Here is a 19,759-nt window from a genome sequence, read left to right as displayed (position 1 = left end):
TCTTCAGGTCATATTTAATTACTTCGTTTGATAGCCTTCACTCTTCCATTCTCTGTATATATCTTCTCTCCAATTAATTATTTTCTATTGGTATTTATTGCACTTATTTGTAATTCATTCCTTATTTCATCAATTCTTGTAGATCCTTTAAGAACTATAAGAAAATTCAATTCAGATGCTTGTATCTACTTTTTTTTTTTGCTATTCAATTTTCCAAATAATACTGTTGGTTTGCTATGATGTGATAAAATTTTATTTGTGTTTCCTTTCTTGTTTTGTCTTTTGTTTATCTTACAGTACCATAGATTATTTGAAAGCAGTGTAATTTATTATCTGTACCACATATTATATCACATTCTAATTGCTGAAAATGTGTTACTTGTTCAAGAGTTTGGATTTCAATTACTGTTTTAGTTTGTATGGAATATTTATCTTAAAATGTCCATTTTGGCTTTGAAACTCATAAGTTGTAAATGGTAAACACATCCTTGAAGGGGTCTTCTGATTTTTGTATGATTAATTTGATCACCTACAAAAAAGTATCATGTTCACTGTTGTATGTTTACTAATATTTATTCCTGGATTTACTATAATTTCCACTTCCTTATCAAATGTATGCATATAAGGTAGGAGAAAGGCTACTTTCCTGTTAAACTACTTGATTAGTTTCTACTTCTGCTATCATACATTCACATGTACATTCATTCATACATATATTTATGATTATTATTATATATCATTTTACATGCATTCAAAGCTGTTTTAGATAGCCTCAGTCCTCTACTATATTCTATAAATTTTTTTCTGTTAATTCAGTCAAAGACATTGTCATAATCTGTAAATGCTGAGTGGATCTGTAAATTCCAATATTTTTTCTAATTGTTTTAGTGTAAATACATCATAAATACATCAGTTATGTTTTTAAAAGTTACTTTAAAAAATCTATACATATCAAAGATGACTGATGGACAGATACCAAATGAAGGAACAGAACTAGGAGAGTGGGTGTTGTGCTTAGTATATTCCATCATAATACACTGATGGAAGTGTGCTCCAGGAAATTAATGAAGATAAAGATTTGGGAGGTGTAGTTGGATAGGGAAATAAAGTTCAGAGGGCATACTGCAAAAGTGGCTAAAGTAGTTAATGAAGAACACACTAACAAGCACAGATAAGGAAATTAGCATTCCTTTTTATAAGGCTTTGATAGAGTGCCCTAACTAAGAACTGTTGCTTAATTTTTACATAAATGATATGCAAAATGACTTGAAAGGAAATATTCATTTGTTTGCTGGTAATGCAAAATTGGATAGCACAATAGTTAATGAAAGCAACATAGGAACTTGCAGGATGATATAAATAAGCTGAAAGCAGTGGTGTGTTGGGACCGGCTCGTGCGAGCTGGCTGTTAAAATTTTTCAAATTTAGCGAGCCGGTTATTAAAATTCTCTATGAAATGATAGATGATGAATTGTGGTATATACTTTTTCTCATAAATATTTTGAAATCGTATAATAAACACATATATTATTATTATTATTTTTATCAAAAATAAATGCATAAAGGAGAATTCACAAAACACAAACTCAATTTACGAACGGGAATTTGGAAACGATTTTATTTACTATACAATGTCTGTATTCAATAAAACACAAGCACGTTATCAAAATTCCCAAACTGGGTATTTGAATAAACAATATTGCATTATTTTTCTGCGAATTTCGAAGAACTTGCAACATTATTGCACTATCGATAAATGCAAAAATTCGTTGCGACGGCTAAGGCTCTGGTCATTTGATCGACTAAGAGTGGTAATATTAGTGTTACATTTTTTTTGTTCAGGATTTCATTTGATAATAGGTAAGTTGTAGGTAATATAGGAAAATTTTCTTTAATATATGTTTTTATTTTCTTTTTTTTTTTAAATAATTAAAATAATTTTAATCAGGGTTAGAGTTTTGCAGTCGAAAAAGCGGATAGCCATTAGTTGAAAAAATGAAATAGAACAAAACTTCTTAAACATTAAAAGGACAAAATTTGAAGAAGCAGAAACAAAGACGTCTGAAGATACAACAGAACTTTGTGAAGAATCAAATTTTTCATAAAGTGAGCCGGTTGTTAAAAATTTACCAACATACCACTTGCTGAAAGTATAGGCAAAAGATAACAGGTACCAGGTTTTCAGTTTGATATGAAAAAGTGTCAAGCTATGCATTTTGCAAAATTTACCAACACACCACTGGCTGAAAGTATAGGCAAAAGATAACAGGTACCAAGTCTTCAGTTTGTGTATACAGTTTGATGTGAAAAAGTGTCAAGTTATGCATTTTGAAATGAAACAATTATAAGCTATAATACACTGATGGAAGTGTGCTCCAGGAAATTAATGAAGATAAAGATTTGGGAGGTGTAGTTGGATAGGGAAATAAAGTTCAGAGGGCATACTGCAAAAGTGGCTAAAGTAGTTAACGAAGAACACACTAACAAGCACAGATAAGGAAATTAGCATCCTTTTTATAAGGCTTTGATAGAGTGCCCTACTGTGAGTCCTTGAACTCCTTAGAGGTGTCGCATAATAATAATACAGTCATATACAGCAAGTGACCAAAATGATAAGTGGTCTGTGGAATGCTCCAAATGATAAACTGAGGATTTATGTGATGCAGAAGTTGGTTGATATGCAGAAAATAAGGATATGAGAGAGAAACATTTTTAAGTTATTAAAAGAGTTTTATAGGACTGATGCAGAGAAATTTTTCAGCACTTGGTTAGGAAAGGCAGAACATTGTATCATACGTGGAAGTTGAGTGCGAGTGTAGTTAGCAATGATGTGATGCTATATGTTTCAACTGGAGAATACTGCATAAGTAAAATGGATTGGCAAAATCTGCTATGAGTGCTTTGTCTACAAATGCATTCAATAGTAGGATAGATGCTGTGTGATCATATTAGAGAAAAGAATGAATATATTACTCTAATAAGGCTGACTTGAATTAACTTTTCTCTATTTTTGAAATAATCTTATGATCTTGATACTTGCTTGTAGTGGAAGAAATCCAAGACCAACAATAAAATTAGCACTCCAGTTTACCGCTACTGCAATACTGGTTGCTATAGGCCTTGCACCTTGTCCAAACAGTTCAGTTACTAAAAACCATGGGATTGAACCTGGAAATAAATAAGTATACTGATAAATAAATTTTCTTTTTAAAATTTAATAAATTTTAAATTTCTTAAAGAATGTTAGTTTATATCCAGTGGCATATTCAAGTACTGTCAAAAATAATAATAAAAAGCTGCTACTATTGTTGTTGCTGACTAAGCCAAAGAACTGAGGATATGAAATGAGGTGTAATTATATCTGTTAAATATTTAATATTAACAGAACTTTATAATCAAGAGACTCAAACAACATCATCTACATACTGAGCCTTAAACTCGTTTGTATTATGACAATACCTTCCACTCACTCAATGCTTGCCATGTGTAAAATCTGCTCCTCACTTCCTTGTTCACTGCTCCTTTATATGACTTCCAGGGGTTGACTTCTACTATGTATAATCCTTTTTGTATTATAAATAAAACTTACCAAGAAATTATATTCTTATTTAATCCTTTATTCAAGTGGAAGAAAATAAAGTTTGCACATGAAGTATCTTCACAACTGGACTACTTGCAAATAGAGGATAATGACTTCACATCAATTGTTAATTAACATCCCACTAGCAAAGCACCCTTCCCTCTTTTGGATGTGTATAATGCTATGCATTATGGAAAGGACCACTACCACCCACACTAGTTTCAACCATTACTGAGGCCATATCAGTAGGAGCCAGACCCAGAAAAGGTACAAAACGTACAAAAATCATTTATAGGATATTTCAAATTAAAGTTCCCCTATTCAGAAGGAATGGAATGGAATGATTTCCTTTCATCCTTATAGATGGTCGGGCCAGCATTGCTACCATACTAGGTAAGTGACTATGAACAAGGTGGTTTCCCCGTTGCCTTCTTTGCTGTGCTATGTCCTATGGCTGTATCCTGTATGTTCATGGATCCGGTTTGCCTGTTTGTGGGATGAAAAATCCCAGAATAAACTGAGGGGTAAACCCTATTGTCCACGCACAAGTGATTCTATTCAGAAGAGTCACTAGGAAGAACCAGTAGAGAAATACCCTCAAACTTGGTGGATTTTGACAAAAAATTAGTTCAAAAATGACTGATAGGAGAAACATGGCACTGTGACATTAATGTGAATTGTATAGTGTGTGATTGTGAAATGATTCAGAGTCAATGACAAACAAAGTTATTTGATGTTTATTTCACTCATTTCATAAAATAATGTGATAAAAAACACATATCACACTATCAAGGAGATGTGGAAGATCAATGGAATTGATCTTCCATAATTTGAAGTTCAATGTATTGGCCTTTCTCGGTTAGTTGCTTTATGGTTTATTGGTGCAAGAATAGCAAAGGTCATACTGCGCCACAGAAAAGGTTACCAAAGATACATAGTAAATGCACGTCCATTAATTAAGGTAAGCAATGTGGTATCTACATATAAAGAAAATTACAGTCAAATGTATTTGTACAAATCAATTCTTTATAAAAGATTAAAAAACATCATGTAATTTGTCTAAGTTGGATAAATCTGCCTGATTATATATGGCTTGGCTAGACAGGTAAAAATTTCATTCCTCTCTCATGTAAGGTGCTGAAACTCCACCAGAATATGACAAATAGGAAGATGTGTGTTGCATTATTCACACACAGGTGGATCATCAGCCCTCAGTAAATAAGAATGTGTAAGATGAATACCATGAATTCAAAGACTAGTAAAAACAACTACATCTTTTCACTTTCTACGTTAACTACAATGCCAATGCTTAATGTCGCAAGCTTAAACGCAGCTTTTCAAGTTGCCTCTGCAAGACAGCACTCTCGTCACATTAATGTTGTAATGAATTCTGATTTGGTTGATCTCTTACAGTTCGTTGCCCCTTAAGTACATCAGGAAGTGCATGACAGGATCTGAAGATGCACTGCAAAATATGATGGATGTGTAGTCTCTGTCGTGATATATTAGCATGCCAGTAGTCTAAGTGGTCATGGATTAGCGTGTTGTGATCATCCTACCCGTTTTATGAGAATGTCTTGTAACGTGTTTGTCAATGCATCCTGCCATGATGACTGTTGGGCAATTATCTCTGATCTTATAAACTGTCTGTAGTCTGTATATGGTACTGCCAAACAGTATGTGGAAAAAGTAGTCTCCTTTTTTTTAAATTACAATATGGCCAGAAATCCAGCATAACCAAACATCAAAAGTAAGATTTACACACACACACACACACACACACACACACACACACACACACACACACACACACACACACACACCAGTATAACACCTCACACAGCATTGGATGTGGATTATATATAGGAGAGGAGATAGCCTGTAAAGAGGTCAATGAGTCTGTATATGGCATGCAACTTTGCTGTATAATTACTGTAATCAGGTGGGATCTAGCTGGAAATAGTAATGTCAAGAAACAGTAGCACAGCCAACATGGGAGGGGACAACAGGTCAAGAACCATCAGTATATATTGGCAGGAAATCAGAGTGGACTACTCCGTGTGCATTCAACAATTGCAGGTAGGCATATATAGGATAATGGAGTATGAGACTTCTGTAGTTGACAAAGCGAAAGGTTGCAGGATGGAGTGCATACCTGCCATCAAGGGATGCTGTTATGTTTGGTGTAGGCAATGTTATCAACATTCATGCCAACAGCTTGCATAATCTGTTCAACACTCATACCAAAAAGATGTAAGATGACAGTCTGATGTGTGTGATATTGAGCATCCCAATGCAGAGAAAAGAGACTAGTCCATTAGAAATGATATGGAAGAGACTTTATCTTTAGGGCATACTCTTTCCTTCTAAGTGATAGAGCCAGTTCATTTGCTTCAACATAAAGACTGGGTGGGTGACGTGCAAAAGACACCAGTAGCAATTTGTATATAGTGATGACGGATGGAATCTCCAACCAAAGACAGGTTAATCTGCCTTGCAGAACCATAGACTTGAGACCCATAATCCAGCTTTGAATGTATGTGCACACAATAAAGGAAGCAATGAAGATTGATTGGCACCTCATTTCATAGAGGATAGAGTGTAAGGGAGATTCAATGCTCACTTGCACTTTTCTCTTTGTTGGCAAATGAGGAATGTAAGTTTGCTGTCAATCATGAGTCCCAAGAACTTGGCTTCTATCACTACTGGAATATAAGTGAGTGCATTTTCAACAGAAGTGCAACATTTTTTTCTGTTGTGAACCTGAACCTATTACTAAGAGCCCATAAAGAAACATGATCAATTGCTTGTTGACGTTGTCTTGCAATTACCCTCATATTATGAGAGTGAGGTAAATTGTGAAGTCATCAACATATAGAGCATCGTCTACAGTGGGAGGAAGCTAACTTTGACAGCAAAAAGTGTCACACTTAAGAGAAAGCCTTGGATAACATCCTGTTCTTGATATGGCCAAGATAGCTTACTTCCCACTCAGACTTGGAAAGTTTGCCTGGACAGAAAGTTTTTAATAAATACAGGAAGTGCCCTCTGGGACCTAGGCTATAGAGATCTTTTAATATGCCATATCTCCAGGCTGTATCATAAGCTTTCATATGTCAAAGAAAACTGAAACCACATACTTTCGCTTCAGAAATGCATTTCTTAGACAAGTTTCTAAACAAACAAAATGGTCTAAAGTTGAACAATGTCTACGGAAGCCACGTTGTGTATTGGAGAGAAGATCATTGCTTTCTAAATACCAGAGAAGTCTGGCATTAACTATTTTGTCTATTATCTTCCAAAGACAGCTGGTCAGAGCAGAAGATCAATAATTATTTGCTTGTGTTGGATCCTTTCCTGGTTTTGGGATAGCAATGACAACTGACTTATGCCAAGAATTCAGAAACTCTTCCTCTGCAAGTATTCTATTGTATATTAAGAGAAAGAGATCCATAGAAGATGATACTAGATGTTTTATCATTTCATAATGGATGTCATCAATACCTGCTGCACTAGGAAGAGACAGTAAAATAGCTGTTTTTAATTCCTCGTTAACAAATAACTGATTGTATGGCTAAAGCCCATTGATAAAAAATTTAGCCTTTGTTTCTCTTGTTGCTCTTTCAGCCTTAAAAATTCTGGCTATGAAGCTGAGATTTGAGAAAATTTGCTCCCAAAGCATCTGCAATAGCTTTGGAATCAGCAATAGCACTTCCATTATGGTCTAAGGTAGACAAATGGCATGTTTTATATCTACCTTTCACTTCCACATATTATCCCATACAATTTTTGCACTGGTCATTTGATTAACTGATCCATGATTGATTTTGACTCTGATGTGTCACATAACGTGTTTTAACCCAAGCATGCTTAAAAGTTATTAAGTTTGATGTGGTGGGGTATCTACAGAATATACCCCCATGCTATGTGTTGATCTTTTTTGGCTGTCTAGTATTCTGGGTTCAACCAAGGCTTTGGACAGAGTGGAAATAAGATGAATTGTAATGTAATGTAATGACTGCTTTTTTGACAGGTGTTTGACTGATGGTATCAGCATTAAATTTTTCAAGATGGGAAAAAGTGTTCCAGTCTGCCTGGTCCATTTTTCCATATGTGCATCGCATGATTCCTGTGAAGACATTGTGCAAAGAACAGGAAAGTGATTGTTTCCATATATGTTCTCTTTGATGTTCCATGTGAGCAGAAGAAGAAGAATGGAGGGGAAGCAGATTGTAAGATTGATTGCAAAATATGAGCGGGTAGGCATATGGAAGAAAGTATCAGGTCTATTATTCAAAAGGAAGAGGTCATTATTGTCAAGGATTCTTTCAATGATTTGACCTTGTCTATTTGTTTTAGCACTACCTCACAGAGTATTATGAACATTAGTGACCCATTAGAAGAATGGGTTCAGGCAGTTGCAAGATAAGTGATATCTTTGCCATAATTTTTTGACAAGTGGATTCTGTGAATGGAACCATTTTTGGGGTTGTCTCTGGAGTAAGCCAGTAGGTCATGCAATTGATGCACTCAACAGAGAAGCACTCATAATCATAAAGTTTAGGTATGGTGAAATTATCAGATGGTGGAATAGATATACAGTACATATTTGAGATGCTGTTGACATTTGCATAGCTGCCGCCTTCTCAGTAGGAGATAGGATATCAAAACAGGTGTAGCAGTGGTTAACTTCCTTTTTCATTCTGATATGATATATTTTGTTCTGTTTTAATTTTTTACATTTCCTTTTCATCTTTCCACTTATGACATACATGAGAGTAAGCTGGATGATCCTCTTGATGGCAAGCCCATGTTTCTGACATTTAAAGCATCTTAGTAGGTTAGGAATGTATTTCAACTGTCCTGATACCCTGCTTTTACAGATGTTGAAGGCTTAGGTGTATCAAAAATCTTCTTCTTCTTCTTCCCTTCAGGTATTAGGCCTAGTGGCCTGTTTACGGAGCTATCTTTAGCCCTTCTAAGCTGTACTCATCCCGAGGATAAGGTGGCTAGCCCTATGCCTCCCAGTGTGTTCTATGTCTGTAGCTGCGTGTATCAAAAGTAAAGATAATATTCCTGGTTGGAACTGGATGATCATCCCTCACACCTGTCACTCCCTGATCTTTAAGCTCTGAACATTCATCATCAGGAACATGAAGAAGTTCCTATTCTGATATCGTCACTCCTCTACAAGAGTTGAGCACTTTATGAGGTGATACTCTGATTGGTATTCCATACATTGATGTTGCTCCCAGAAGTCTCTCAGAATGTTGCTGACACAATGTTTTCATAAGGATATCACTAGAATGTAATTCATAGTGAAGAATTTATGGAGACAAAACACACGTAATTAGAATAATGACTTTACCTATTATTAAGAAAGTAACATTCAACTTTTCGACCTTTGTATTGAGGTCATCATCAGGAAAACATACACATGTACAGGATACAAGCTACATGACAATACTATGCAAAAGTAAGATGAATCTAAATGTTTGTTAATCATTTACCCTAGCCTGACCTTTGGTGAAAAAAAAAAAACAGCACTACATTAAACAGTTTCTGAAGTTCTCTTGTATTAAGATTTTCTTCTGTGGGTTGTTCTCGATGCTATACAAGAGATGGGTCCTTCAAATTCTTGGAATAATTAATCCATCATTTTTGTTCAGATTTGGATGATGTTTCAGCATTTCAGAAGACTCTTTGAATTTTCTTTCAAACCAGGTTTAGGTGCAGTGTAGGGACTTGGTGCCTTTCCAGTGAATTCTGTGATATGTTTGGAGTGTGTGTGTGTGGTCTGACAGGCCTGTTTTACCATAGTGGGGGTATTTAATGTGGCATTTGTGTTCATCTTTTGTAACTGGGATGGGACGTCCTGTTTCCCCTATGTAAGGCAGGTTACAAGTACAGTAAATTTTGTAAACTCCTGGGTGGGCAAGGTATGGAAGAGGATCTTTGGAAGAGCTGAGTAAATTTCTTAATTTTGCCGTGGGTTTGAAGGTTGTCTTAATATTGTATTTAAGTAGTGTTTTATCTATTTTTTTCTGAAATGCCCCTATGTAAGATATGGCTATGGCATTCTTGTAATTTTTTTTTTTTTTGCTTTTAATGGCATTTTTATGGAGGATTTTGCAAACTTTTTTTTTTATTGTAGCCATTTTTTACCAATGTTTGGTTAATTTCAAATTCTTGGTTCAGAGCTTATTCATTGGAGCAAACTGTTAGGGCTCTGTGTTTGAGAGTGCTGATAACTCCAAGTTTTTGTGTTGGATAGTGGTATAAATTTTTAAGTATGTATTAGCCTGCGTGCAGTAGACTGTGAAGGAGAGGCAGCCAGAGGGAAGATATATGACAAGGGTGTCTAGAAAAAGAAGAGTTGAATGGTGAATTGGATATGTTTGCGTTGTTTGTTTAGGTGGCTTAGGAATGTATTTAATGTTTCACAGCCATGGGGCCAAATGGCAAAAATATCAACATATCTGAGCCACACTTTAGGCTGGCTGAATCTAGAGCTCGTTGCTCCAAGTTTTCCATGTAAAAGTTAGCTATTGGGAGGGAAAGTAGTGAGCCCATGGCTGTACCTTCTTACCTTCTTTTTGTAGGAAAAATTATTTACCAACACGAAGTACCCAGAGCAGAGTACATGGGCAAAGAGGGCCATGATATCAGGCAGAAATATGTTCTATAAGAGAATAATATTGTTGATCAGGAGATTAGTGAAAAGGGCAGTTATGTCAAAGCTGACTAATAAATCTTTGTCATTGAGTGTGATGTCTCTAACTTTGTTTATAAAGTGTTGTGTATTTTTCCCTCTTCCTTCTTTATGATCCTCTTCCATTTGTCCACCCAGGGGTTTGCAAAATTCAATGTACCTGTAACCTAATTTAGGGAAAACAGGATGCCCCATCCCAATTAGAAAAGATGAACACAAATGCCACATTAAATACTTCCACTATGGTAAAACAGGCCTGTCAGACCATGCACTCCAAACATGTCACACAATTGACTGACTCCAATTGATCCAGTTAATGTAACAGAGTTCCATATGTTATCCTGTTTGCTCTCACAAAGTTAAGCAGTATCAATTGTGCAGTTTCCTTTAGTCAACTGAAATGTCACTTTATTATAAAAAAAAATGACCAAATTACTATTGCAAAACTTACCCTCTCTAAACCCTGCTGTCACTCACAAAATAATATATTCTTATTCACTCATTCTTGAATTCTGCCTTTTAAGACCTCTTCAATAACTTAACTGCTATTCTTGAGATACTGACTTATGTAATTTCCTATCTCTGTCACTATATTCAACAGAACTATTTTACCCTCTTTCCACTTCAATGGCACCTTCTTCTGTCTGTCTTTAGCCACTATCCACCATCTCATTCAAACCTTTGTAGATCATCCCTCCATTTTATTCTTTGGTGACCTTTCCTTCTCTTGGTATCCACTCAGACTTAATTTTGTCCACCTTTTGTCTGGAAATCTACTAATAGGGACAGCTTTACAATACTTCACAATATCTTCTATTCTATTCTGGTCATCATCTCTATAATTCTAGTATTTCTTATTCTGTTCCTTTTTGTTATGTGCAGCATTTTACTTTTCCAGAGTCTTTGGCCACATGCAGCCTGTCTTCCTGTTTTTTTTTTTTTTTTTGTCGTTATCCATGTCTCACTTCCATAGGTAATGCACATATTAAATAGATTTCTTTTTAAGCATACAGGCAACTCCTAACAGATAATCTTTATATAACCAAACTGCTTTGTTTCATTGTGTGATTGTTCTACTTATATCTTTATCTTGTTTTTCCTTACTACTAACTAATTGATCAAGGTAAATAAATATACCCGGTATAGTCTTCCACAATTTCAATAGAATTTTCTACAATATCTTAAGCACCTTCAGTCATGAACTTCTATTTTCATATGGGTCAATGTCATATCTGGCATTACAGTATTCCACTTAGATCATACAACCATTGCAAAATGATCATCAGTAACTCAACTATTTTGTCTGTTACTGTTGTATCCCTATAATTAGCTTGTTAATGTTATACATCCATAGACATTCCTTCTTTTACTGAACACAGAGTGAAAGAATTCTTTCAGATTTTCTTCGGCATGCTTGACTGACTTCTTTTAATTTGATTTTAAGAGTTTCAAAAGAAACAGACCTTGGAGACTCAGACTTGGAAGAAAACATTAATCGAATCAGCCAGAGAGGCATGTGGTGAGGTTGTTTGTAAGAAAAATATCAGAGCTCCAGGTTGACACAAAGTTACAGAGGCAGTCCATGGAAAAGAAGAAAGTTTCTTGAAAGTTCCAGTCAAAGAAATCAGCATGTGCTCTCAGACATTACAGAGAAAAATGTAAGAAAGCAATCTGTAAAAATAGGTATACAAAAGTCATGGGAAGACTGTTAAGAATATAGAAGGTAAATATCAGGAAGTTTTTTTTTTTTTTTTTTTTTCCCCCAACAGGCTAGGAAAGTGACTAGCATCGTAAAGGGGAAAAAATGAGAATATGAGAGGAAACTGGCACTGCAATCAACAGAGTTTTTTGCTATGTGGTGAGTAGGAGAAAAAATGATAGAGGGCAGATTATCTTACTGGATGGAGTTGGGAATCGGATGACCAAAGCAAATGACATTAGTTGAGCTATTTAATGATCACATTATTAGAGTGTTTCATCCTGATACTATAGGCTTTATTCTTAGAAGGATAATGAGCGATGAAGTATTAGAAGTGAAGGAAGAGGATGTATTCTGAATACTGAGTATGCTAAATGTTAATAAGGCAGGTGGCCTAGATGGAAAGTCACCACATACAATAGTCCCTCCCCCCCTTATCCGTGGATTCACTTTCTGCAGTTTCAGTTACCCGCGGTCAACCCCAGTCCAAAAATATTAAATGGAAAATTCCAGAAATAAACAATTCATAAGTTTTAAATTGTGCACCATTTTGAGTAGCAGGATGAAATCTCACGGTCCCACCCAGGACGTGAACCATCCTTTTGTTCAGCGTATCTGCACTGTACTATATATGCTACCCACCCATTTGTCATTTAATATTCTTGATAGTAGCTGCCTTAGTTATCAGATCAACTGTCATGCTATCACAGGGTGTGGTATTCAAGTAAGCCTATATAAGTTTATAGGCTAATAATGCTCTTTTAATAAGAAAGCAAAAAAAATAAAGGTGACTGCCCACCTGGTTAGTGTATCTTCTCTCCAGCCAAAAGGCTGTGGGTTAAAATCTATGGGCATGGATGTTTGCAATTGTTTGTGAAAATACTAGTGGTAATGGTGGTGGGCCGTAGATGGCATTGGTGTAATTGCAGTTCATTGTAGTTGGTGGATTGAGTGATGGAGACAGAGAGCTGTAGAGTAGGTGCCCTCCCTCGATGAGTCTTTGGACTCCTGGAAGTGTCAAGTATATAATAATAATCAACAATAATAATAATTAGAGGAGACTTATGGGATAACTATCTTCAACAGCATGTAGTAGATGATGAGGTTTACAGCCTAAAATTTAATGAGTAATTAATAGCTTTTATTTTAATAAAAATTTAGTGAGGTACTGGTAGTAGTATTAATAATTAGTAAAGACTGTAAATTTACCATAAAAAGTTCACAGGATTTCACTTGGTGACAAGATCTATAAAAAGAGGATAAACTAACAACTGAAATATGCATCAAAAAAGAAGGTCTTCCAATTTTCCTTTGGTCTAGCATTGAATATCTTCTTAACAACTCTATTATTATCCATGCATATAATATACAGTGTCCAACTTAATCTGTTGATTTTAATGTACTTAATGTCTAGCTTATTAAACAATCTGTACAATTCATAACTGTATTTTTTTTCCCCATCTCATTCTCTTGCACTGCTCCAAAATATGTCTGAGAACCATTCTTTCAAATAGACCTATCAATCTTTCATCTGACATTTATAATATCCAGTTTTCAGAGAAATAAGTTAATACTGGTCTTATAAGCACTTTGTATATAGTTATTTTTGTTTTTCAAATGTGATTTTAAGTGTTTCCTCAGTCCATAGAGACATCTATTTGCAGAAAAATGTATCTTTGAATCTCAACACTGTTATCATTTTTTATAATTAACTTCTGATCCTAAGTATGTAAAGCTATGTATGGTTTCAAATATATAGGAACTAATTTCTTGCAAAGGATCATCATTACAAGTTTTTCTTGTTACTGGCACAGTTTGTTCTTGGTTAACCTACAGATGCATCTTCTTTGTTGCCTTTTCTAAACTGATAAAAGTTTCTTTCATTGCTTTTTGTGTCCTTCCTATAACATCAATATCATCTGCATATACCAGAATTTGTATTGATTTGTAAAAGGTAGTTCCTCTTGTATTAATGCCAACATTTCTGAAAACCTTTTCAAGTGTTATATTAAACAATAAGCAAGCTAAGAAATTCCCTTGACATTCTTAAAATTCTAGGGTATTGCAGAATACGAGTCAGTAGGCACATGGGAAAAAAGTATTGAGAGGGAGAATTTATTATTGTCAAGCAATCGTTCAATGATACAACCTTGTCTATTTGTGTGGCACTACCCCACAGATTGTTGTGCTATGAAAGTCATCCATAAGAAGTATGAGCTCAGCCAGTTAAGAAGATAAGGTCGTCTATCAATTTCATATAACTCAGCACCCAATGGTAAATAAATGGAGCATACTGTAATAAGAAATCCCATGGATAAGCGAATCGCTAATACTTCCAGAGAAGTATTAAGCTGGATGATTTGAAAGAGTATGATTGCTCACTGGGATCACTACTCCACCATGAGCAGGAATATCTCCAATTCTGTCCTAATGAATAACAGTGAAATTGATTAAGGTGGGGTCCTCATTGGGTTTTAAATGTTTCCTGCAGACAGAAACAGTAGGGTGTGTGTACCTGCAGCAGAAACTTGATATTGATATTTTGATGAAACCCACAACAGTTCCTCTGGAAAAATTTTCCTATAGTTTTGGCTTTGCAGACTTGCCTGATTTATGAGAGGTTGAGGGCTTAAACTTTATCTAATCTCATCTCATCTTCATTATACCCTCTTTTATCTTGCTGTGTCGAGGGTTTATTAATCATCAGACCTCAAGCTGTTCACAGGATAAGGTGGTCAGCTTTATGCCATGATGTATCCTATGTCCTGTAATGTTAAGTTCTCAAGGCCAGTTTGCCTGCTTTTGCAGGATGAAACCCCAGGATAAACTGGGGAAAAAACCCTACTGTCCACGCCCAAGACCGGCTAACTTGGCTATGGCTGAGGAAGATCCTTCAGCTCCTCGCATCACCGACGGGAATCAAACCTAGGACACTCCTTCCTCAGGCATATGGTTGCGAAGCACACAGCCACTAGGCTAACTGCATGGACCCCTAAACTTTATCACATTTATATTTATCAGTTGATTTTGGGAAGTATGGAAGACGAGAGTCCATCTCTTCCTCTGGAAAAATGTTCAACACATCATCTGACATATCAGGATCATCTGGTAAGTTTAATTTACTTTCAGTGGATAGCCGAAGTATCAATTTTTTCTGTATAGTGGTGGTTTATCTTTAATTGATACCCTTGCCATAATTTTTTTAAAACGTGGTTTCTCATCGAATGGGAGCATTTTTGGAGTTGTTTCAGGAGTGAGACAGCAGGTTGTGTGGCTGATGCACTCCACAGAGAAGCGCTCATGATTGTAAAGTTCAGGAATGGTGAAATTATCAAATGGTGGAATAGAAAAATGAGTTTGAGATGCTGTTGATATTTTCTTAACTGAAACCACATCATAAGGAGATTTCAGTAGGTCTATGGCAGTAGTGGCTAACCTCCTTTTTGCCTTATGATATGACATTTTGTTCTGTTTTAATCTTTTGTGTTTCTTTTTCATCCTTCCACTTGACATGCACAAGAGCATTCTTGATGACCTCCGTGACAGCTGACACATTTAGCTTTTTGCAGAGCAAGATTTGTTATCATGCTCTTTACTACCACATCAGGTTCAGATGGTAGAGTCACATCAGGCAGTTTGGCTACATCCATATTTCTGACATTTAATGCATATCAGTGGATTAGGGATGTAAAGCTTATAGAACAGTTGAGATATCCTGCTTTCACAGATGTTGGAGGCTGAAGTGTATCAAAAGTAAGGATGATGTCACTGGTCAGAATCATGTGACAATCCATTTGTATCAGGATGTTCTTCATACCTGTCACTCCTTGATCTTTAGCTCTGAACACATTTCCTCATCTGGGACATCAAGGAGATACCATTCTGATATCACTCCTCTAGAAGAGTTTGGTATTTTATGAGGTGTCACATCCTCTAGCGATTTTTCTGAGTGTTGCTGACCAGATGAGTATTGTGGTGATACCCATAAGGATATCACCAGAATGAAGTTTCCTGACTGTTTTGAGAGATTATGCCAGTCCTTCTAAACCCTTTTGAATAAAGAAGGGTGACATTTTCCCTATTTCCTTTTCACCTGTTACATGGATTATGTAACAGGTGAAAAGGAAATAGGGAAAATGTCACCCTTCTGTATTCAAAATGTCACCCTTTTCTGTACATTTATACCAATATAAATGTACAGAAACACTGTACATTTATACTGGTATTATATGACTTTTGTTTCTTACTTCCATTATCAAATGATGTATCTACAGTATTGATACTTGGTTGGGACCTCGTTAGGACTCTGAAATACTTGAGGATGAAGGATTCACGCTCAAGATATGTTCTGATCAATGCCAGAGCTCAACCACAGATCCACACATGGATCTGTGATGGGTAGGTGGGGAGATCCTTGCTATTGACTGGCAGGCAATAACTGTTCTTGGAAGTTGAATGCCGGGGCTACCCAGGATGCTATATCAGCACTACAGCAAGCTTTGAACCTTGTTCCCTGACCACAGGGGTAAGAGACTTACTGCAACACCATTGACCCTTGGAGGCAAGCTGACTATCTGGCTGATTCAGGACCATCTGTCTTGCTGAAGCACAGGTCAAAGTAGTGCAAGATTACCAGGATCTTACCCCTTTTCTCAATGTCTCTGAGTCACACTGCATAGCAAACACTAATAGCAGCACATTGGATCCCAGTGATAGTGGTCTGTAAAACATGATAAAGCAAAGAGGAAGAACAAGAAGAAGAATTAAAGTGTCTGTACCATCACGAACAGGTGTCCCACATGGAGGGTTATATTTAAAGACTTTAATGTATTGTATACATAGGGAAACTAATATGTTCTTGGAAGAAGGAATTTCTTTCATGTGAGATAACAGTTCAAATAACTGGAACCAGAAAATGATTTCAGACACTTGTTTTGTTGTTTGAGAATGTTAGATCTAATGTTGGATCAGATCTGTCCATAACCAATATAGCTGCATTACCTTTAACTGGGGAGAGAAATCATGTGGTCTTAACATAGGAGGTTGCAGAACATGCAGAATTTTCTACTGGACAGGTGATTATGACAATCTTTAAGAGCACCCTTGAAGCAGTGCCATGGCATAAGAATCTGCAAGGGAAGGATGTCAGCAATGCATGTGAGATAGTCAAGCGGTATCTAAAGGAAGGAACATCAGCCTATATACCAATTTGTCAGAAGGAAAGCTGGCCTTGGTTGGCCAAGTGATCAGCATATCTGCTCTCCAGCCAAGAGGCTGCAGGTTCAAATCCCACCAAGGCATGGATATTTGTGATTGTCCACTAACCAATTACCATAAATGTATTGCTGTGACCTGTCTCCTGGTGCAGTATGACCTTTGATGTCTTTGCACCATAAAAATCAAATAAAAAAATCAGGCAGAAGTTAGATAAGTAGTATCATTAAGCAGGAGCTGAAAAAAGAAGAAAGAGAGATATTATTATTATGTGACATCTCCAAGGACTCCTCGATGAGGCCTTGGGATCTCTACAACTCTCCATCTCCACCACTCAATCCACAAACTACAGCAAACCATATCATCTACACCAATGCCATCTACTGCCCACCACCACTAGTATTTTTACAGACAATTACAATTTGGCATTTCATTAGGAAGGCTGAAAGTAATAACAATGATAAAAACACAAGGTTATGGGAGTCATGATCCCAATGAATTATCTAACTTCATATCTATAACTGGATGTGGATATATAACTGGTATCAAATGTCCAGACTGGTTTCAACCTTTATTGAAGTGAAAAAGTAAAGGGTTGCTCTTCATAGGCCTAAAGTATTTTGTATAGGAGTGCAAGAGAGCCTGATTATTGAGGTCTCATCAGTGGGAGCCAGACCCAGAGATGATACCAAGGTTGGAGTAATGCAGAAGTCATATTATCATATATGAGTTGTCAAAAGGTATCACACCTTATTATTAAAATACTCTGGATTAGAGATAGTTGTTGGAAGTTTTTCCACTTGGTTATACTATAAATTAAAGATATCAAGAAATTATATACTTGGTTTAATCCTTTATCCAAGTGTAAGCCTGAACTATTTTCAGGACTGCAGCAAAAAAAAAAAAGTATCAAATGTTTGAAGTAGGTTTTATGTTGGCTGGGGGGAAAACTAGAGCACCTGGAGAAAAACCAACCCCATGGCCAGTCTAAGAATGACAAAGTTAACCACGTTACCAGCCAGGACGTATATATACGTCCACATTTCCATGGATGTGAAGTGCATATTAAAATTGTAATACCGTTGATATTACATTGAAATTTATGATGGATACGAAACTTTTGAGGATGCATATTTGATCTTTAATGGCCGGTAAGGTGGTTAATGGTGGAATAAACATCAGGAGAACTTATATATTGACTAATCATCACTATTATCAAATTAATGTAAATTTATTTATTTATGAAAATTAATGCAAATTAAAGTAAACCAAAGATGGAAATCAAGTATCCTATCCTAAATTGCAGATCCTTTTCTGAAGAATGTGGATCTGACCATAAGCTAGTATTAGCAAACCTAAGAATAAAGTTAAAATCTGAAAGCACTTTTGGAGTCAAAAGGTGATGGAATGTAAAAAAACTACAAGACAACAACATTCTAGAAAATACCAACTAGAACTAGATAAAAACCTGAAGGAACTACCAAAACAGAATATAAACATTGAAGAACATTGGTGCAAATTAAAGGAAATAATATTAAAATCGGAAGAAATACAATAGGTTACACAGAAAGAGAAAGTAAAAAGGATTGGATCTTGAATGAGGCGATCAAAGAAAAACCATGAAACTAAAATAGAACTATAACAGAAATGAATATAATAGATTAACCAGAGAAATTAGAAAACTGGTTAAAAGAGACAAGAATAACTGGTTAGAAGAAAAATGCAAAATGGCAGAGAAGGTATCAAAAGAAAATAACCTCCATGGATTATATAAACAAATAGACCAAATTAGTAAGACACGGACAATAAAAATGATAATGATCAAAAACAAAGAGGGATAACTAATTGAAAGTAAAACAAAAAGAATGGCCAGATGGGAAGAATACTTTAGAGACATATAATAAAAACAGCTCCCAGGATATTACTATTCCAGCCACTGAAATGGAAGAGGAAACAAATATCTTTACCAAAGAAATAATAGCACACAGCATAGAAAAACTTAAAACTAGGAAAGCACCTGGTATTGATCAAATACACACAGAATTCTTAGCAGCAGGAAAGGAACAACTTTTGGACTCATCGAGGGAGGTCTTAAATTCACCTTAAAAACATTATTTGACAGGATTTACAATAATGAAGCAGTGCCTATTGATTGGACCAAATCAGTTATAATTCCTATATACAAAAAGGAGATAAAACAGAATGCAATAATTACAGAGGCATTAGCCTCCTCTGTATTCCAAGTAAGGTTTTTATGAAAATACTCCAAAACAAATTAAGCCATATATAGAACTAGCCCTAGGAGAAGAACAAGCAGGTTCCAGACCAGGACGAAGCCAATTAATCAACTATTCACCTTAAGACAGCTAATAGAAAAGACACTAGAGTATAACCAAAGTTGCTACATAAATTTCAGACTTTCGTCAGGCATTTGATTCACTATGCAGGAGAGAATTATGGAAAACTATGGAAGAATTTGGAATTCCCAACAAAACAATAAGAATAATAAAGAACTCATATGAGAAAGCTGAAAGTGCAGTACGAATGGAAGACA

General features: G+C 35.8%; 1 protein-coding gene across 2 annotated transcripts in view; it reads right to left on the bottom strand.

Moving 5' to 3' along the window:
* The window catches only part of LOC150104416 (solute carrier family 2, facilitated glucose transporter member 1-like), a 454,614-nt gene that overhangs the window by 16,720 nt on the left and 418,135 nt on the right, over window positions 1–19,759 (bottom strand). For both annotated transcript variants that reach the window (XM_090396366.1, XM_090396365.1), the window contains one exon: window positions 3,041–3,168. In XM_090396366.1, the coding sequence (XP_090252492.1) occupies window positions 3,041–3,168 (128 nt within the window). The remainder of the gene's footprint in view (window positions 1–3,040; window positions 3,169–19,759) is intronic.

The sequence above is a fragment of the Typopeltis vanoorti genome, chromosome 8, assembly GCF_054136105.1.
Source record: "Typopeltis vanoorti isolate ZY-2024b chromosome 8, IOZ_Tvanoo_1.0, whole genome shotgun sequence".
NCBI classification, from domain to species: Eukaryota; Metazoa; Arthropoda; class Arachnida; order Uropygi; family Thelyphonidae; genus Typopeltis; species Typopeltis vanoorti.
This window is presented reverse-complemented; position numbering and strand designations above follow the sequence as displayed.